Here is a 23,092-nt window from a genome sequence, read left to right on the forward strand (position 1 = left end):
ACTTCTGTGTCCTCCTAATCTCTCAAAAGTCAAATAGACTAATGCTTATTCTAAGTGTCTGCAAAACTATTTAAGTACTGTTATGATCAAAATTTCAGATTAATCGTTATTATTCCTTCATTTCTATCCATTTCTCTGACATGGATCCTTGGAGGTTTGTGAGAAATATGTCATTAGTAAATAAAGCTATTTTGAAAACCTCTGTCTCAACTTGAATATTTTTTATTATTTAGTAGTCTTGTATATAGAAAGCCATAACCATCATTGACAAAAACAAAGTCAACATACAAAAACTCTGTCTAGTAACAATTTTACATTGAAAAAATTTGATATTACTCTATTAACACTGGTTTTGGCTATTGCCTTATAGTATGATTTGAAGACAGTGGGCAGCAATTTAGGACCAAAGCCATATGTTTTAATGTATCTACAATAGAAGTCAATAAAGCTTGTTCAATGCCTTTCCAGCAGTCATTGAGTCTATGACAAAGGATATGCTCTGTTTTTTTTTTTTTTTTTTTTTAAGTATTGTATACATTTAAAACTATGACTTGTATTTTGCTTCTTGCACTAGAACTTACTTGGTCTTTCTGGATGCCTGTTTTTAAGATAATTAATCCTGGTTTCCAGCATCTCTGCATATATTTTAATATCAGTATTTAGTAAAGAAATGGATTTGAGACTGGTAGGAATGGTCCGTGATTGTCCAGTTTAGGTAAAATGGCAACATGTACCTCTAGAGCAGCCTGAATAATATCTGTAAATGTGGGGTTAACAGAAAACTATTGATGTAATATTATTTGTTAATTAACCCAATGGCAAATCCCTAATATTATTATTATTATTCTTTATTTATAAAGCGCCAACAGATTCCGCAGTGCTGTCCATGGGTAACAAAGGTAAAAGGACAATACAATATGAGACACCAGACAAAATTTAACAAACAAATACAGGGGAAATTGGGAGCCCTGTTCCCGTGGGAACTTACAATCTAAATGGGATATAGATGTCATCCATTAAACATTCATGCGTTGTATCCCTGTCCAGACTGTTAGCCACTATCCAAAGTACCAGTCATGGACTTAAAAATGTGAACAGCTTTAACTTGTTTTCACTATTGTTTAAAAGCTATGTTTATATAGTACTCTTACAAGTGTATGATAGTTGTTTTTTGTTTTGTTTGTTTAATGCACCTTTAGATAGATCACATCATTAGTAACTAAAAACAAATGTTTGCTTAATTGTACCTTTCATTTACAGGTGTACAATAAGGATGCATCACTCAACTATTTTATTTGTTTCTTTTGCAGTCTGTGATTGGAGGTCTATGAGCAAGATGTGTCTTTGATGTATCACACATCCTCAGGTTCTGAGCACAGTCTACTGTTTCATGGGGGCTGATGGCACTGACCAAATGATCAAAATGCTTAACATACAGAACAGTGCTTGGGGAGGCCGACAGGATTGGTACCAGGATAACTTAATGACAGGACAACCCAACCCAGGTATCTGTACAATCTATAGGGCAAACACATATTTAATAAAATTGAATTTACTTTAATTACAATGAATTAGCAATATGGTTCTTATAACCCTCTAAATAGCAGGGAGGCAGAATTATTAACCCCTAAATAGGGCCCTGTATGAAATTATAAAGAACTTTCCAATTTAATTATGTTTTCTAATTTGCTTTGTTCTTTTGGTATCCTATTATGGGAAATGATGGTGTAAACTGAGCATGTCCAGGAACTTCAACATTGAAAGAAAGTTATGTGAACTGACATGAAATTCAATTTGAAACATTTAAAAATGTGTTTTCTAGAGCTTTAAAGTGTAGAATTCAAAAAGTCTAAAAATCATATGAAAGTGGTTGAAAATGTGTTATAAAAAATAAAATAGTATTTAACACTAGGGTTGAATTGTCCCCATTGAAGCTATAGGTGGTGTTATCGTTCCACAAATTGTGATAAATGAGATACATAGATAAGAATGGTGCTTTTAGATTACTATAACTTCCGAAATTGTCATGGAAATTAGAATAAACTATCCCAGATGATTGAAGCATCCAAAATATCATGTATTGATTTTTTTATTAATAGAAATATAAGGGTGATCTAGAAACAATTATACTGATATATAACCTAAACTATATAAAAGCTAAAACAAATTAATACTCCTCCTTTGTGTGTGTTCATTAACAATTCCATTTTCTCACACATGTGCATAAAACATCATTATAATACAACTGTGCTAAAAACATCAGGCCCTATTCTATTTAATAGCACATTTGGTACAGTGCAGTAGCAATATTAGAAATATATTAATCTACACTGCACTCCCGTGTTGTGAGATTGCGATAGTAAAAATAAATATGTACAGTACAGTATAAAATTGTAGCGGCTAAAAGAAATGCTGGGCGAGATTACAAATGGCACGCTAATGTTAATGCGGGGGCGATATTGCAATATTGCGACTGTGCTAACTTGGGCGCGTATTACAAGTTGAAAGTAAATGCATATCGCGTAAAGGGTTAGGGCTGAAATAAATGTTGCACTAAACACAACATAAATACATTATAATAATATAAACACAATCTAATAAAAAAATATTGATATAAATATTAATTCAAATATTTTATAAGGGTTAAAAGGTATATGTAATATCACAAGGTGTTTGAACGTAAAGGCCTATATATATATATATATATATATATATATATATATATATGTGTTTGTGTGTATTTATGTATTTATATATGTATATATACATATATACACATATAAACACACACACACACATACTGTATATGTGTATATATATATATATATATATATATATACACATACACACACACACATACATACATACACACATACATACACACACACTTTGGAGCCCTTTCCACTCAAATATCTTTAAACATAAAAAATACTTTTTATTCAATTTTAACATTTATTAGTGTGTTTTACTGTGTATTTACTGTAAATATTTTACATTTTAATGTTCTTCACATATAATATTTATATTTTTAAATATTATATCCCTATATATATCTGTATATAACTATACCTGCATATTTTCTTCTAGATATATATTTTACAAAAAAATAATTATATATATATATATATATATATATATATATATATATATATATATATATATATATATATATATATATATTACGGGTAATGTAAGAAATCCGGGTAATCCTGGGTAAAAAGGACATTACCCAAGTGGCTGTGGGTAAAGCCAGATGTACTGTAATTCCCCCATCTACACTATTTATTTTGCCTCCCCCTGGGGGGTTAAGGAAGGCGCCCCGCCGATCCTCTGGCATCCACCCCAAGTGAACCTCGGGGAATAAGGTTTACTAGGGGGGCTTCACCCCCATTAACCCCCCCAGGTGGAAGCAAAAAAGATAGTGAAGATGGGGGAATTATAGTGCATGCTATATATTTTTTTGATGCAGTGACTCCGCACTTTGAGGGGATTTATGATCCTTTATCAGGCTTTACCCACAGCCGTTTTACCCGGGTAATCCTAGGATTACCCAATATCAAACTTTACTCGCAACATATATATATATATATTTAAATTTAAGAATAAAAAGAACAGTTTCTTCTACATGAAGAACATTGTAATGTAAAATATTCATAACTCACACGCTGATTTGTTAAATCATAAAATGTTACCAATAGAGAACCTACAAGTCTTTGCAAGTATTAAAGTCATAGTGCCACTCGGGAGCTGCAGAGAACTGTTTGTTCTAAGCAGAAAAGGCTGATGACCCAATCAGAAACAGTAGTTGCATGACCAAGCTGAGCAACTGCCGCTGCTGACTGGCTCACTGGCCGTTTCCAATTGGGACCAGCAGTTCTCTTGGACCCTTGAGCAGTACTGGAACTATGTGTTTAACCCCAGTGCTGAGGTTAAACATACAGAGTTGAAGGGTCTCTAGTGCTACAATTGCACGTTCTAATGAATGTGAGGATGTCATTTTTCCACTATAATGGTCTTTTTAAAATAACACATACATCAAACATCTGCATTTTATTCTAATCTTTACTTTTAATACACCATAGTATCTGGAATTTATTTGTAGTTTATTGTCTAATTAATGATAAAAACAATACAACACTGTAAACCCATAATTGAATATAGCTTTATTGTCTGAGCTTGAATTTGATAGAATCTGAGCAAAACAATACAGCGTATCTTTTTATCTGTGGTGAAGGCAAAATCTCTTGACATGCCACTGTACCTGTATGTATATGTTATGCCTTATGACTGCTGTGGTGATTTGCTGTGGTTCTTGCAGGAAGCTGTGAAGTTCAGTTTGCTACTTGCAAGTTTGCACATACTCTGTGCACATGGCCTGAGGCCTCTGTCTATCTAAGAACTCACATAAAACACATTTGCTTTTAGTTTCAGCTAGGAAAACATTTGCAGATTTACACCTTCTAACTGTTTTTAGCAAATGTGGTCTGTGATATAACATTTAGCAAAGTCTATGTTCTGCTCTTTTTGCATTGATATAAGGACGTGGCATTGACAAATTGTGCATTTTTTTATTTATCCAATTAGTAGCATGAGACTATAAATTAATAAAGTTTGAATAATAATAATTACTTCCTGGTTGAAGCTTTTCCTAAAATATGTATTATCACTATTTTGAATTGGGGTATTTTATACTGTAAAAAAATGTCCTTTATACTTTTCCAATTACTTATTATACAAGCAGTAGATATAAAATGTATGAGAAAATGCTTAGTTTAGATTCAATTTTGTATATGAAATAGCTGGTTTTGTTCTTTGACAACACAAAACATCAAAATTGGTTAGTTTGCAGGGAAATCAGATTTATTTATTTTATCACATAAATTCTTTATTTTATCATTGTCTGTATAGCAAATCTCATTACGTAGGGAGAACAATTTTGAATTAACATTTGTATTACTTATCTCTCCTATTGGAAGTGTAATTTCTTCTGTTGACTATGTTTAAACAGCCTATAGTCTATACTTAAAGGGGTAGTGTACTCTTATATTTTCTACCTACTGGAGTGTATTAAATTGTTTACAAATAGCTAATTAACCTTTATTTTCTCATTTGAAAAAGCTGATTTTGCCTATTGTATTTCCACCTATACTGAACATTTCTTAGCTTAAGTTCTGGTTACAAAAAACTTGTAAAGGCATTAGTATTACCATTGTTTTATTACATAACATGCATGCAGTTATTTAATATTATAATGCAACTGTCTTTTATAACATAAATATCTATTTTAAAAATATATTTTTAATTAAAATAATAAATGCATCAAGCAAGAATATCTACATTTTAATTTGTATATCCAATATTTAAACGAATATGCATTATACATGACCATGCTTTTCATTTCAAACATTGTAGATATAATGTAGTCAGGCCTTTATGTTCAATATTTAAAATGGTATGCATGTATTTAGCATATTGTTTAAAGTATTGCATATACATTAAAATGTATTTATTAGTGCTTATATATATATATATATATATATATATATATATATATATATTAATATATATTTATGTTATAGTAGTCAGTAGCATTAAATTATATTTTTACATAACAGGCATGCAGTTATGTAGAACTATAGTATTAATTATAATGTCTTTAATTATAAATAATAAACAAAAGCAAAATTAATTACATTTTAATTTATATGCAAATATTTTAACAATATGCATTCTACATAACAATGCATGATTTTAAATATTGAATACATATGTGTAGGGCCTTAGCTTCTAAAGTTAGTTTTAGGTTATGGCAGTTTAGGAGTCAATGTTTAAATTATATGCATAGTCCTGTACAATGCATATTTATATATCTGGTAAAGGAGTGCACTAAGCGCCTACTGATTGTGTGACCCTTGGCTCTGATAGGATGACCCCTAGTGGTCAAAATGGCAAATAAGAAAAAGTCAGAAATATATCAGAGCGCCAACTGGTGAAGGCTGGGTCTATATGAAACTATGTATAAAGCTCCACAGTGGTATTAACAGAAACCGTTTATTCAGAAAAAATCACAAACAGAATATTTGATACAGTATAAAAACTTGATACAGTTTAAAATATTTAACAATTTAAAAACTCATGGATCCATGTATTAACAATGAAACAATTAAAACATCAGACAGTTTAAAATAAATTTATCGGACAGCCTAAAATAAATTTTATCCTCAATATGTTGGATTAACAAGGAGATATATTACCCTATAATGTAATACATTGATGCAATCAGTATATATACACACAACAAAGAGTTGGATATCGATTTACACCATCAGAGGAGAAGCAGCTCTGTAACAGTGTTGCGTGTGATGTAGAGCCTCTAACCAAATGAGGACTTGTGTGTATTAATCAGCTCCGACTATAAAATGTTGATATAGAGTGAATGAATGTTTTAAAATGAATCAAGCCCTGATGCTGTAATCCTTGATTAATAGACCGGTAGTTGATACCGGGATCTATCCCAAGCGAAAAAGAGGCTGATCCGTGGTAAATGTTGGGACTATTTTCCTCTAAATATAGCGTGTAAAAATGGCCAAACAGATAAGGGTGCTGCATGAGTAAGGGGATAGTAAAACCTAGGTGAATAAAAATGAATTGTAGGTTGACTCAATTGTTGGTGCACAAAATATAGTAGCTAGTGTGCGTGTAACATATAAATCTTGTGATGGTGTATATATTGCAAAAAAATCAAAAAGATATAATAAAAAACACAGAAAAGCAAAAAAGCACAAAAAAGTGCAGCAGTGCAAATGATATGTGGCAAAAGTTGCAAGTGCTGGCTTAGACCAGTGTCTTGCAAATGTGATACGATAAAATCAAAGGAAAATTGGTATAAGTTGTAGTCAAAATCTGTAGTCTTTGGCAAAAAGTAAGGTCCACAGATAAAAATAATTAAAACAGATGTAAAAAGTACATGTGCTCCAAAAGTGCAAAAAATCACAGAGTCTAAAGTATATGTCACATATCAGTTCGCATAGTCTATATGTGAAGGTTTTCTTATGCGAAGAGTAGTAGTAGTATGGTTTTCGGTGTTGGTTCAGGACTTATTCCCTCTGCCAAAAGAAATGAATAATAGTGTAGGTTGTTTTTTTAAAAACAAATATTAGAAAGCTCCTTACCTCAGTCAACGCGTTTCGGTCATACACTGACCTTTATCAAGTCTTGGGGGTTGAGGGAGGCAAGAGTGCTGTTTGGGAAGGATCAGGGGGTGGGAAGTGTCAGGTGGGAGGGTAATCTCTACCTTTCAGCTAAAATTAACCTTACAAGCAACCTGGTTAATCTCTTCACTGCCGGAAATTTCAGAAGCGCAGTGCATTTTAATTGCCAAAAACAATGGCAAAGCTGTTTCTGAAACAAAGGGGATCCCAGAGCAGCTTTTACATCCATTTCTGTCATGATCGCACAAATGGGTATGTAAATCATTTTAGTGAGAAACCCAAAGTTTGTGAAAAAGTTAACGATTTATTTTAAATATACTGTGGCATAAAAAATATCAAAATGGGCCTAGATCAATTCCTTGGGTTGTCTACCAAAAAAGATATATAGTTTTGATAGGTAAAAAAACAACAACAACAAGGCTCTATTTCTGTATAAATGGAGTGATAGCAAAAATGCTAAATATTCTCTGGTCTTTTGGGCAAGTTTTTCTCTGAAATTCCCAGTCATAAAGTTGTTAATAATGTGTTTTACTGTGTATGTACTGTAAATATTTTATATTCCAATGTTCTTCACATAGGGGAAAATGTTCTATGTATTTTCAAATAGGATATATATATATATATATATATATATATATATATATATATATATATATATATCTGTATATGTCTATACATATATATATCATATATATTTAAAGATAGATAGATGATAGATATTTTACAAAAAAGAAACATAAGATATATGTAGAAGTATCTGTTTAAAATAAATAGAACATTTTCTTCTATTTGAAGAACATTGGAATGTTAAATATGCTTTATTTATGTTGCGTATAGGGCACTTGGTTAAAGGCAGTCAAGTTAGCGCACAAGCAATAGGTGTTAGGTGTCTTACCCATGGTGGAATTTGTCAGTACTTTCTGCAATATTCCACTTTAAGCAGATATGTGTACTGATATGGGAACAGGTAAAGGCACTATTTAGGCTCAAAATGCATAGATAATTCCAGACATTTCCAGCTTGAGTTTTCAACTACTACAATGGTGGGGGGCTGGTAAGCATATTATGTTTAGGGCAAGAGCATTTATTACTTTAGTATTACACATTGCTGTATTTATTTCCCTAGGTTCCAATTCACATGGGGATTATTTGGGCACACTGTGGATTCTTATTATTTTTATATTTTTGTAATTTTTCATTGAGGAACATTCTATTACTATTTTACTTCAACTCTAAGGATTATCAAGAAATAATTACACCCCATTTTTGTCTTTTTTTGAGGATTATCATAAAACGACTTATTTTTATCTGACTTTACATTTTTAAATTTACTTCTGGACACAGAGGGGGACATTTATCCATCTGTCAACCGCAAATACGCTGGAATTCCGCAGCAAAATTGTGGCGAGCTTGATACTACCTAGTTATCAAAGCCTACAGACCAGCAAAAGTTGAAATCTGTGACGTAACATACGATCCGCCGGTCTCAATCTGACACAGATCGATGCTTACATCTTCACAGATGTTCTAAATACACATTCGGCACCATTTGACACTTTTTAAAAGTTATCAAATAGTTAACAGGTACGCTCGCGGCTATTCCGGCATTCCGGCCCAGCGTACCTGGTTTTCAATCCACAGATGCCATAGGGAAATCATCTTGGATGATGTCACTTGCATTTAAGTTCCAGTTTATGGCCGCGACCGTATTGAAGAGGAGCTCCGCACCGGATGTCTTCAGGATGGACCCGCTCCGTGCCGGATGGATGACGATAGAAGAGGCCGCATGGATGAAGACTTTGCAGGATGGATGAAGATGGAAGAGGCCGTCCAGATGAAGACTTCTTGCCGCACGGATGGATCCCTCAAGCGGAACTTCAAAAACTGTAAGTGGATCATCGGGGGTTAGTGTTAGGTTTATTTAAGGGTTTTTTGGGTGGGTTTTATTTTTAGAGTTGGGTCTGGGCAGGTAAAAGAGCTAAATGCCCTTTTAAGGGCAATGCCCTTTTCAGGGCAATGGGGAGCTTAGGTTTTTTTAGATAGGCTTTTTATTTGGGGGGTTGGTTGGTTAGGTGGTGGGTTTTACTGTTGGGGGGTGTTTGTATTTATTTTTTAAAAAAGGTAAAAGAGCTGATTTCTTTGGGGCAATGCCCCGCAAAAGGCCCTTTTAAGGGCCATTGGAAGTTTATTGTAGGCTAGGGTTTTTTTATTTTGGGGGAGGCTTTTTTATTTTGATAGGGCTATTAGATGAGGTGTAATTCATTTTTATTATTGATACTGTGCTCCCCCCCCCATAATTTAGTTGTTTTTTGTGTAATTTAGCATTAATTTATTTTTGTAATTTAGTCATTTTTAATAGTAGATTTAAATAATTTGAGTAGGGTTAGGGTTTTTTAATATGTACTATAGTTAATTTAATTGCTAGTTTAATGTAACTTTAGTATAATAGTTAGGGAGGTTAATTAATAGTATAATATAGTTTCTTTTAATTCTACAGGTAAGTTTTAATTTATTATAAGATAGGGATGTTGTAATTTTAATGTAAAGTTAGCGGGTTGTTAGGTTTAGGGGTTAATATCTTAATTTAGTTTATGGTGATGTGGGGGGGGACTAGCATTTTAGGGGTTAATAGCTTAATTTAGTTTATGGCGATGTGGGGGGCTGGCGGTTTAGGGGTTAATAAGTTTAGTTAATGGTAGTAATGTGGGAGGCCAGAGGTTTAGGTGTTAATAACTTTATTTAGTGGCGGCGGGGTGTGGGAGAGGCGGAATAGGGGTTAATAACTTTATTTAGTTGCGGCAGGGTCCGGGAGCGGCGGGATAGGGGTTAAACATTTTAGTATAGTAGTGGCGTTTAGTGATAGGGTATAAATAAAGTTGGTAAAAAGTCGAATAGCAGCAAGATTGATGACTGCTCATCGCCCCGTACTTTGTGCGCGTCTTTTTGCTGGCTTTTTTTTATAAATATGGAGATCGTATTCAGGTCCACGGCCGCGATGTTAGGCAAGCGTATTGGTGGCGGCGAATGCAGCATAGTTGAGGCTTTGATAAATGTCCCCCAGGGTCACTTATCACCCTAGCTCTATTTATTGTGAAACAAATTCAAATTTGAGGATATATTCTTCTTCAAGATCACTACTTTATACTTTTTTTCTTCTTTCTAAAAAAAAATATATATATATATATATATATATATATATATATATATACATATACATCCAAATATCAGCTTCTCCCACAAAGGAACAGATGCACTCACAGGGCTTTTTAAAGTGAAGTAACAAGATTACTTTATTAGGAACGTTTTCGGGGATCTAGTCCCCTTCGTCAGCATAAAACAACAGTGAATGTGTCAAACATTTATAGTGTGCATAGCAAACAACAAACTCATACCCAGCTCAAACAGTGGCGCCTAACCTCCACCATGGAAAGCTGCTTGCGTTCCACTGACTCGCTGAGCCGGAAGTCGTGCATACGTCACTTCCGGCTTCGTACTTCTATACATAATATCGTAACCAATATATCACTCATAATCGTGTGTGAATAATTTGGAAAAAACATGCTTAATAGCTAAGAGACCATATTGCAACAGTGATATCCTCATTTTAGTGTGGAAAAATGTGTACAATTATATTTACGCTTAGGCGTTGTCATGGCGACTTGTCAAGCTCCCGGTTGTCATAGATACTTATATACAAAAGGTAAAGTTTAACCAGGGAGATTTGATTGCTTAATCAAAGCCGTGTGATAAAATTCTATTCAAACACAGTGCTTTAGCGTGTGTGATGCCTAAGATATCTTCATTCAAATGTGCCAAAAATATGAAAAAAATATACAAAAAAATATATATGTGCAATTACACATACGCAGCGTTGTCATGGTAACTTGCCAAACTCCCAATAAACATGAGTGCATTTATACAGATGGCAAGATTTTGAATGTTAAGCTTAGATTACTAACTTGAAGTCATATATAAAGGCTCTATTTGACCACAGTGTTAGAACTGACAATCCTGTATTCCATGGTGATGTATTATTTTAGGTTAGGTCTATATCTTAAACCTCCGCTACACGGAAATCTTCAGTGTGCGGCATGCCTGTTCTTATCAAACAGATTATAGGATGTCATATTCTACAGCACCTTTATGACAGTTATTTACTATATAGCATAAATTAAATCTAAGCCACATCCCTCACAGAAAATAGTAACATTACCAAATACATTGCTGATAACAAGATAAACATTAAAACCCAGGACATTTAGGACCACACTATTTAAAAGAAAAGAAAAGAAAGAGAACGTGCTTATAATACATATAATGCACATGTAGACTGTATTGCCATATTCAGATTACGAATGTTACTACATTTGAAATCATACTTTGCCAGCATACCTCATTTAGACAGGTGAACCTCAACTATTGTGGGAACAGATGAGCTATTGCATAAATCTTATTTCTATGTATATCAGAAAAACATAATTTATGTAAGAACTTACCTGATATATACATTTCTTTCATATTGGCAAGAGTCCATGAGCTAGTGACATATGGGATATACAATCCTACCAGGAGGGGCAAAGTTTCCCAAACCTCAAAATGCCTATAAATACACCCATCACCACACCCACAATTCAGTTTAACGAAAAGCCAAGCAGTGGGGTGATAAAGAAAGGAGTAGAAAGCATCAACAAAGGAAATTTGGAAATAATTGTGCTTTATACAAAAAATCATAACCACCATAAAAAGGGTGGGCCTCATGGACTCTTGCCAATATGAAAGAAATGAATTTATCAGGTAAGTTCTTACATAAATTATGTTTTATTTCATGTAATTGGCAAGAGTCCATGAGCTAGTGACATATGGGATATCAATACCCAAGATGTGGAGTTTTCCACTCAAGAGTCACTAGAGAGGGAGGGAATAAAACAAAAACAGCCAATTTCCGCTGATAAAATAATCCACAACACAAAAATAAGTTTATTTTCACTTTTGAAAGAAAAAAAGTTAAATCAAAAAGCAGAAGAATCAAACTGAAACAGCTGCCTAAAGAACTTTTCTACCAAAAATTGCTTCCGAAGAAGCAAATACATCAAAATGGTAGAATTTAGTAAATGTATGCAAAGAGGACCAAGTGGCTGCTTTGCAAATCTGATCAACGGAAGCTTCATTCTTAAAAGCCCATGAAGTAGAGACTGATCTAGTAGAATGAGCTGTAATTCTCTGAGGCGGGGTTTGACCCGACTCCAAATAAGCTTGGTGAATCAAAAGTTTCAACCAAGAAGCCAAGGAAATAGCAGAAGCTTTCTGACCTTTCCTAGGACCAGAAAATAAAACAAATAGACTAGAAGTCTTCCTAAAATTTTTAGTAGCTTCCACATAATATTTCAAAGCTCTTACCACATCCAAAGAATGTAAGGATCTCTCCAAAGAATTCTTAGGATTAGGACATAAAGAAGGGACAACAATTTCTCTACTAATGTTGTTAGAATACACAACCGTAGGTAAAAATTGAAAAGAAGTCCGCAAAACTGCCTTATCCTGATGAAAAAACAGAAAAGGAGACTCACAAGAAAGAGCAGATAGCTCAGAAACTCTTCTAGCAGAAGAGATAGCCAAAAGGAACAACACTTTCCAAGAAAGTAGTTTAATGTCCAAAGAATGCATAGGTTCAAATGGAGGAGCCTGTAAAGCCCTCAGAACCAAATTAAGACTCCAAGGAGGAGAAATTGACTTAATGACAGGCTTAATACGAACTAAAGCCTGTACAAAACAGTGTATATCAGGAAGTATAGCAATTTTTCTGTGAAATAAAACAGAAAGAGCGGAGATTTGTCCTTTCAAGGAACTTGCAGACAAACCCTTATCCAAACCATCCTGAAGAAACTGCAAAATTCTAGGAATTCTAAAAGAATGCCAGGAGAATTTATGAGAAGAACACCATGAAATGTAAGTCTTCCAAACTCTATAATACATTTTTCTAGAGACAGATTTACAAGCTTGTAACATAGTATTAATCACTGAATCAGAGAAAGCTCTATGACTTAGAACTAAGCGTTCAATTTCCATACCTTCAAATTTAATGATTTGAGATCCTGATGGAAAAACGGACCTTGAGATAGTAGGTCCGGCCGTAACGGAAGTGGCCAAGGCGGGCAACTGGACATCCAAACCAGATCTGCATACCAAAACCTGTGTGGCCATGCTGGAGCCACCAGCAACACAAAAGACTGTTCCATGATGATTTTGGAAATAACTCTTGGAAGGAGAACTAGAGGCGGGAAGATGTAAGCAGGTTGATAACACCAAGGAAGTGTCAGTGCATCCACTGCTTCCACCTGAACATCCTTGGACCTGGACAGGTATCTGGGAAGTTTCTTGTTTAGATGAGAGGCCATGAGATCTATCTCTGGAAGCCCCCACATCTGAACAATCTGAGAAAACACATCTGGATGGAGAGACCACTCCCCTGGATGTAAAGTCTGGCGGCTGAGATAATCCACCTCCCAATTGTCCACACCTGGGATATGCACCGCAGAGATTAGACAGGAGCTGGATTCCGCCCAAGCAAGTATCCGAGAAACTTCTTTCATAGCTTGGGGACTGTGAGTCCCACCCTGATGATTGACATAAGCAACAGTTGTGATATTGTCTGTCTGAAAACAAATGAACGGTTCTCTCTTTAGTAGAGGCCAGAACTGAAGAACCCTGAGAATTGCACGGAGTTCTAAAATATTTATTGGTAATCTCGCCTCTTGAGATTTCCAAACCCCTTGTGCTGTCAGAGACCCCCAAACAGCTCCCCAACCTGAAAGACTCGCATTTGTTGTGATCACAGTCCAGGTTGGGCGAACAAAAGAAGCCCCTTGAACCAAACGATGGTGATCTATCCACCATGTCAGAGAGTGTCATACATTGGGATTCAAGGATATTAATTGTGATATATTTGTATAATCCCTGCACCATTGATTCAGCATACAAAGCTGTAGAGGTCTCATGTGAAAACGAGCAAAGGGGATTGCGTCCGATGCTGCAGTCATGAGACCTAAAACTTCCATGCACGTAGCCACTGAAGGGAATGACTGAGACTGAAGGAGCCGACATGCTGCGACCAATTTTAAACGTCTCTTGTCTGTTAGAGACAGAGTCATGGACACTGAATCTATCTGGAAGCCTAAAAAGGTGACCCTTGTCTGAGGAATCAAGAAACCTTTGGTAAATTGATCCTCCAACCATGTTTCCGAAGAAACAACACTAGTTGATTTGTGTGAGATTCTGCAGTATGTAAAGACTGAGCTAGTACCAAGATATCGTCCAAATAAGGAAACACCGCAATACGCTGTTCTCTGATTGCAGATAGTAGGGCACCCAGAACCTTTGAAAAGATTCTTGGAGCTGTTGCTAGGCCAAATGGAAGAGCAACAAATTGGTAATGCTTGTCTAGAAAAGAGAATCTCAGAAACTGATAGTGTTCTGGATGAATCGGAATATGAAGGTATGCATCCTGCAAGTCTATTGTGGACATATAATGTCCTTGCTGAACAAAAGGCAGAATAGTCCTTATAGTCACCATCTTGAAAGTTGGTACTCTTACATAACGATTCAAAATTTTCAGATCCAGAACTGGTCTGAACAAATTTTCTTTCTTTGGTACAATGAATAGGTTTGAATAAAACCCCAAACCTTGTTCCTGAGGAGGAACTGGCATGATTACCCCTGAAGACTCCAGGTCTGAAACACACTTCAGAAAAGCCTGAGCTTTTACTGGATTTACAGGAATGCGTGAGAGAAAAAATCTTCTCACAGGAGGTCTTACTTTGAATCCTATTCGATACCCTTGAGAGACAATGCTCTGAATCCAATGATTTTGGACAGATTGTATCCAAAAATCCTTGAAAAACCTTAATCTGCCCCCTACCAGCTGAGCTGGAATGAGGGCCGCACCTTCATGCGGACTTAGGGGCAGACTTTGGTTTCCTAAATGTCTTGGATTTATTCCAATTTGAGGAAGGCTTCCAACTGGAAGCAGATTCCTTGGGAGGAGGATTGAGTTTTTGTTCCTTATTCTGATGAAAGGAACGAAAACAGTTAGAAGCCTTAGATTTACCCTTAGGTTTTTTATCCTGAGGCAAAAAAACTCCTTTTCCTCCAGTGATAGTTGAAATAATAGAATCCAACTGAGAACCAAATAAATTATTACCTTGGAAAGAAAGAGATAGTAATCTAGATTTAGATATCATATCAGCATTCCAAGATTTAAGCCAAAAAGCTCTTCTAGCTAATACAGCTAAAGGCATGGATCTAACATCAATTTTGATAATATCAAAAATGGCATCACAAATAAAATGATTAGCATGTTGCAGTAAGCGAACAATGCTAGATATGTCAGAATCCAATTCATGTTGCGCTAAATTTTCCAACCAGAAAGTTGATGCAGCCGCAACATCACCCAAAGAAATAGCAGGTCTGAGAAGATGACCTGAATATAAATAGGCCTTCCTTAGATAAGATTCAAGCTTCCTATCTAAAGGATCCTTAAATGAAGTGCTATCTTCCATAGGAATAGTGGTACGTTTAGCAAGAGTAGAAATAGCCCCATCAACTTTGGGGATCTTTTCCCAAAACTCTATAGATTTTGCTGGTAAAGGATACAATCTCTTAAACCTTGAAGAAGGAATAAAGGAAGTACCTGGCTTATTCCATTCCCTAGAAATCATTTCAGAAATAGCCTCAGGAATGGGAAAAACACCTGGAGAAACCATAGGAGGTTTAAAAACAGCATTTAAACGTTTATTAGACTGAACGTCAATAGGACTGGTTACCTCAATATCCAAAGTAATTAACATTTCTTTTAATAAAGAACGCATATACTCTATTTTAAATAAATAAGTAGATTTGTCAGTGTCAATATCTGAGGAAGGATCTTCTGTTTCAGATAGATCCTCATCAGAAGAGGATGAATTATTATGTTGTTGGTCATTTGAAATTTCATCAGCTAAATGACCTTTTACGTTTATTAGAAGGTGGTAATGCAGACAAAGCCTTCATAATAGATTCAGAAACAAATTCTTTAAAATTTACAGCTATATCATGCACATTAGAAGTTGAAGGAACTGCAACTGGCAATGTACTATTACTGATAGAAACACTATATGCATGTAAAATTTTATCATGACAACTATTACAAATGACATTCGGTGGAATAATTTCTACAATTTTACAACAAATGCACTTAGCTTTGATAGAACTGATGTCAGGCAGCAATGTTCCAGCAGAAACTTCAGAGACAGGATCAGATTGGGACATCTTGCTCAATGTAAGAGAAAAAAACAACATATAAAGCAAAATTATCTATTTCCTTAAATGACAGTTTCAGGAATGGGAAAAAATGCAAAAGCATAGGCCACTTGATAGAAAAGAAAGCAGGAGGCAAACAACAATGGGGTATTGAAATAATGAAGAAAAATTGGCGCCAAGTATGACGCACAACGTAACGTACACTTTTTTGGCGCCAAAAATGACCGGAAATGACACACTTGCGTCACTAATGACGCCGCCGTGTGAAAGGTCTCGACGTCAGGTATAACGGCGGAAATGACGAAGTTGCGTCAAAAACATAATTTCCCGCGCCAAAAAAGTTCGCTCCAAAAATGACGTAATAAAGTCTAACATTTGACGCACCCGCAGGCCTAATACCCGCAAATGCAAAAAGTAGTCAAATTGAAAAAGACTAAACCCCAGGTAAGAAACAAATTTCTTAAAGTGTTTATATTCCCAAATATGAAACTGACAGTCTGCAGAAGGAAATACATGAACCTGACTCATGGCAAATATAAGTACAATACATATATTTAGAACTTTATATAATTTGCATAAGTGCCAAACCATAGCTGAGAGTGTCTTAAGTAAATGAAAACATACTTACCAGGAGACACCCATCCACATATAGCAGATAGCCAAACCAGTACTAAAACAGTTCTTTAGTAGAGGTAATGGTAAATTTGAGAGTATATCGTCGATCTGAAAAGGGAGGTAGGAGATGAATCTCTACGACCGATAACAGAGAACCCATGAAAAAGACCCCCGTTAGAGAAATCATCGTATTCAATAGGTGATACTCCCTTCACGTCCCTCTGACATTCGCTGTACTCTGAGAGGAATCGGGCTTCAACAATGCTGAGAAGCGCATATCAACGTAGAAATCTTAGCACAAACTTACTTCACCACCTCCATAGGAGGCAAAGTTTGTAAAACTGAATTGTGGGTGTGGTGAGGGGTGTATTTATAGGCATTTTGAGGTTTGGGAAACTTTGCCCCTCCTGGTAGGATTGTATATCCCATATGTCACTAGCTCATGGACTCTTGCCAATTACATGAAAGAAATAACACATCGCTCAAAAGGCATTATGGCCAGCATCTATACACAGTACATTCACAGAAGAGCTGTGACTCAGTATACATATGGAATGTCCATTATGCCTCTCCTCTAGGGAGATTGTTATGCAATTTCAAGCCAGTAACATTATTTCACCTCGTAGTGAGCAATGTCAGTCAGGTGTGTAATGTAAAGGTAACCACTCTAAGACTACCAGACTTCCACAAGACACTAGGGACACAAAATGCTCCCCATGACTTGTGCTGTGAGACCATGGTAGGACTGGGCTCCAACAAATGGCGCCCTCATTCAATACCCCCTACACAGAGTCATAGTGTCTCTGGGATATACCCCAAGTTTGTAACACACATTTAGACCGCACTACAAGAGGGCTTTGAAATCAAGTACCGTATTCAGGCCACCCGGATAGATGGTACCTAGTCGGTACATCCATTGTGCTTCCCGTTGTAGCAATATTTTGTTTCGGTCACCCCACTGTCCAGGAGGGGGACATGGTCGATGAGCGTATACCTGATGGATGACACAGGATGCTTTCTCAGCGCACAGTGCCTCACTATGGGCTGTTCAGAGTCCCCAGTCTGGAGTGCCAACCTGATGGCATGTCGGTGGTTCACCATCCTCTCCCTCAGGGTCCCTGACATCTTTCCCACATACAATCGGGAGCATGGACATACCAGGAGATACACAACAAATGTAGTTGTGCAAGTTATAGAGTGTCTAATAACATAATTCTTATTGGTATGTGGATGATGAAAGGATTTAGCGTTTATAAGCCCATTACAGTTGGTACAGCCTAAGAATCGGTATGAACCTTTGATGTTTATCTTGGACCCCATTCTATAGCTGTATTTAGGGTCCGTTCTGACCAACAAGTCCCTTAAATTCGTACCCCTTCTATAGCCTACCATTGGTGTCATATTACTTGCAAAGGACAGTTTAGCATCCGTGGCCACTATGGGCCAATGTGTCCGAAGAATATGTCCTGTTTTTTTAGTAGTGGGTGAAAAGGTAGTTACCATAATCAGTTTTTCCTTTGATTCTTGTCTTGGTTTCTTAGTAAGAACATCCAACTGTGTACATTGTGCAACCTCCTCAATAGTTCCCTTGATTAGGTGCGGTTTATAGCCCCTTTGGGCAAATTTCTCGCCCATCCCAGTCAACTGGGAGACTCCTGTTAAGTTATCTGAATTATTGCGTTTGGTCCTGATCATTTGGGACTTCACAATACCCTTAAGAAGGGCTGGGGGGTGACAGCTGTCTGCTCGTAATATAGAATTCCTATCCGTCGGTTTGTTATAAAGTGTAGTCCCTAGTTTGTATTCAGTCTTGAATATGTTTAGGTCTAGGAAACTAATGTTTTGTTCGTTAGAAGTCATCTTGAACCTGACCGTCATATCCGTATTATTGAATATATCAAACCAGGTATGGAGATCATCCAGGCCCCCTCGCCATATCAAAAAAATATCATCCTTGTACCTGCGGTAAAATACGATAGACGTATCACACTTTCCCCACAGGTACAAATTTTCAAAATGTGACATGAAGATATTAGCATATGAGGGGGCCATGGATGATCCCATAGCGGTACCAGCCGTTTGCAAATAGAATTTGTCTTCAAACCTAAAATAGTTTTTGTGAAGACAAAATTCTATTAATGATAGTACAAAATCTATAAGAGGACCTTCATACAATGGATTGTTCATGAGATGCTCCCTAATCGCCACCAGACCCTCTTTATGTGGGATAATGGTATAAAGGCTGTTCACATCCAGGGTGACAAGAATGTCACCCTGTTGGATATGAACAGCCCCCAATTGTCTGATAAGCTCACTAGTGTCCAAGATATAAGACTGTGTGTTTCTGACAACCGGTTGGAGCAACAAATCTATGTACTGTGCCACCGGTTGTAACAGAGACTGGACAGTGGACACAATAGGGCGTCCCGGAGGTTTCTCTAACCTCTTATGAATTTTAGGAATCGTATATAAAATTGGGATCCTAGGGTGTGGTGTAGTACAAAACCTCCTGATATGCTCTGTGATAAAGCCTTGTTCAAAGCCCATTTTGACAAGAGCATCTAGTTGTTTTTTATAGGTAAAAGTTGGATCAGACAATAGTGAGATATATGTAGACTTATCTGAGAGTTGGGCCATAATGTCTTCCCTATAATCAGAATAATTAAGGAGGACAATGGCCCCGCCCTTGTCCGCTGGCCTTATTATTATAGAGGGGTCTTTTTGTAGAGATATGATAGCTTTCCTCTCAAGTGTCAAATTGTTCTTCCACTGTGTAGGATTCCTTTCCCACTCCAAATCCTGGGTCACCAACCTTATAAAGGTTTTGGTACTAGCACTGCAATTAATGGGTTCAAAGGAACTCTGGATTTTGCAATTACGTTCAACAGAGGATTTAGGGCAGTCAGTATCAGAATTCTGAAAGAACTCTCTGAGTTTCAATGTTCTAATGGGCTTATAAACGCTAAATCCTTTCATCATCCACATACCAATAAGAATTATGTTATTAGACACTCAATAACTTGCACAACTACATTTGTTGTGTATCTCCTGGTATGTCCATGCTCCCGATTTTATGTGGGAAAGACGTCAGGGACCCTGAGGGAGAGGTTGGCGAACCACCGACATGCCATCAGGTTGGCACTCCAGACTGGGGACTCTGAACAGCCCATAGCGAGGCACTGTGTGCTGAGAAAGCATCCTGTGTCATCCATCAGGTATACGCTCATCAACCATGTCCACCGTAACAAAATATTGCTACAACGGGAAGCACAATGGATGTACCGACTAGGTACCATCTATCCGGGTGGCCTGAATACGGTACCTGATTTCAAAGCCCTCTTGTAGTGCAGTCTAAATGTGTGTTACAAACTTGGGGTATATCCCAGAGATACTATGACTCTGTGTAGCGGGTATTGGATGAGGGCGCCACGTGTTTGAGCCCGGTCCTACCATGGTCTCACAGCACAAGTCATGGGGAGCATTTTGTGTCCCTAGTGACTTGTGGAAGTCTGGTAGTCTTAGAGTGGTTACCTTTACATTACACACCTGACTGACATTGCTCACTACGAGGTGAAATAATGTTACTGCCTTGAAATTGCATAACAATCTCCCTAGAGGAGAGGCATAATGGACATTCCATATGTATACTGAGTCACAGCTCTTCTGTGAATGTACTGTGTATAGATGCTGGTCATAATGCCTGTTGAGCGTGGTGTTATTTTCTGATATACATAGAAATAAGATTTATGCAATAGCTCATCTGTTCCCACAATAGTTGAGGTTCACCTGTCTAAATGAGGTATGCTGGCAAAGTATGATTTCAAATGTAGTAACATTCGTAATCTGAATATGGCAATACAGTCTACATGTGCATTATATGTATTATAAGCACGTTCTCTTTCTTTTCTTTTATTTTAAATAGTGTGGTCCTAAATGTCCTGGGTTTTAATGTTTATCTTGTTATCAGCAATGTATTTGGTAATGTTACTATTTTCTGTGAGGGATGTGGCTTAGATTTAATTTATGCTATATAGTAAATAACTGTCATAAAGGTGCTGTAGAATATGACATCCTATAATCTGTTTGATAAGAACAGGCATGCCGCACACTGAAGCGGAGGTTTAAGATATAGACCTAACCTAAAATAATACATCACCATGGAATACAGGATTGTCAGTTCTAACACTGTGGTCAAATAGAACCTTTATATATGACTTCAAGTTAGTAATCTAAGCTTAACATTCAAAATCTTGCCATCTGTATAAATGCACTCATGTTTATTGGGAGTTTGGCAAGTTACCATGACAACGCTGCGTATGTGTAATTGCACATATATATTTTTTTGTATCTTTTTTTCATATTTTTGGCACATTTGAATGAAGATATCTTAGGCATCACACACGCTAAAGCACTGTGTTTGAATAGAATTTTATCACATGGCTTTGATTAAGCAATCAAATCTCCCTGGTTAAACTTTACCTTTTGTATATAAGTATCTATGACAACCGGGAGCTTGACAAGTTGCCATGACAACGCCTAAGCGTAAATATAATTGTACACATTTTTCCACACTAAAATGAGGATATCACTGTTGCAATAAGGTCTCTTAGCTATTAAGCATGTTTTTTCCAAATTATTCACACACGATTATGAGTGATATATTGGTTACGATATTATGTATAGAAGTACAAAACCGGAAGTGACGTATGCACGACTTCCGGTTCAGCGAGTCAGTGGAACGCAAGCAGCGTTCCATGGCGGAGGTTTGGTGCCACTGTTTGAGCTGGGTATGAGTTTGTTGTTTGTTATGCACACTATAAATGTTTGACACATTCACTGTTGTTTTATGCTGACGAAGGGGACTAGATCCCCGAAAACGTTCCTAATAAAGTAATCTTGTTACTTCACTTTAAAAAGCCCTGTGAGTGCATCTTTTTTGGTCGATATACATATACATACACTACATACACACACACATACTTATTATTTCTGGCCCCCGGATATTTGGTCAGCCTTTTTTTTATATATGCGTGTATATATTCTTATTTTAGATTTCTCTTTTATATATGTGATTGTCCATTAAATATTGGTTTAATTTTACTATATAAATAACCAGTATTTGTATTGTATATACTATATGCATATTTAAAATCACACTTAAGCCTCATTAGGCACTCTTAGGTTCATGCTAATACCACAAAAAAAACATAAATTACTCACATACAAGCCAAAGTGCAAGTGTGAGAGTGTTTTGTGTGCACATGGCATCATATAAAATTCTATGTCTGCATACTGAAGAGAAATTTCTTTAGGAATTACCCACAGGAAATTACTCTCCAAACATGTTATAGTATATTTTATTTCTGAATCATTGAGTTTTTGGACATTGTTGTACAAGTGAGTGTGTTACATGAGACATAGCTTATATATAGACAATTGGTGTCAAACTTTTTCCATTCCTACCTTCATCCATCTCAAACAATATTTTTCATTAAATTGAATATAATGACATTTTTCCTATTTATCACTGGTTATGACTACTGGGAACCATATCTACACCACGTGTTTTTGCAGGACAGGTCTCTAGGTTAGAGGTTATTTCAGAATCATGTAGTGAGCAACAGTGATTGTTGATTGATGTGTTTTAACACCAAGAGTGATTGAAGCTCATAGCGTTGTGTGTTAAAAAACAACAACTTGTGCTTGGAGAAATTTATGTCCGACATGACACTAGTGTTAGGGGCATAGTGTACCCTGAAGTCTTTGATAATTATAGCAACATGTACCCGATGGCTAAGGCTGCCTGAGGATTACATGTCAAGAAATCATTTTTTCCTGCCGTGTGCTCTGGCCATAAGAAATGAAAGCCTGGAGCAGAAACAACCTGTTTGTAGCAGATACAGATGCTTCTATCATCCCTACTGGTGTATTTAACTATGCCTGGGGGGGGGGGGGGGGGTTTGAATGCTTTG

At 36.4% G+C, this 23,092-nt stretch overlaps 1 protein-coding gene across 1 annotated transcript in view; it reads left to right on the forward strand.

Moving 5' to 3' along the window:
* The first annotated feature begins 1,390 nt into the window (after nt 1–1,390).
* The window catches only part of LOC128638106 (paired box protein Pax-6-like), an 88,838-nt gene continuing 67,136 nt past the window's right edge, over nt 1,391–23,092 (forward strand). The window contains exon 1 of the mRNA XM_053689970.1: nt 1,391–1,511. Coding sequence (XP_053545945.1) covers nt 1,391–1,511 — 121 coding nt within the window. The remainder of the gene's footprint in view (nt 1,512–23,092) is intronic.

This window comes from Bombina bombina, chromosome 8 (assembly GCF_027579735.1).
Source record: "Bombina bombina isolate aBomBom1 chromosome 8, aBomBom1.pri, whole genome shotgun sequence".
Lineage (NCBI taxonomy): Eukaryota > Metazoa > Chordata > Amphibia > Anura > Bombinatoridae > Bombina > Bombina bombina.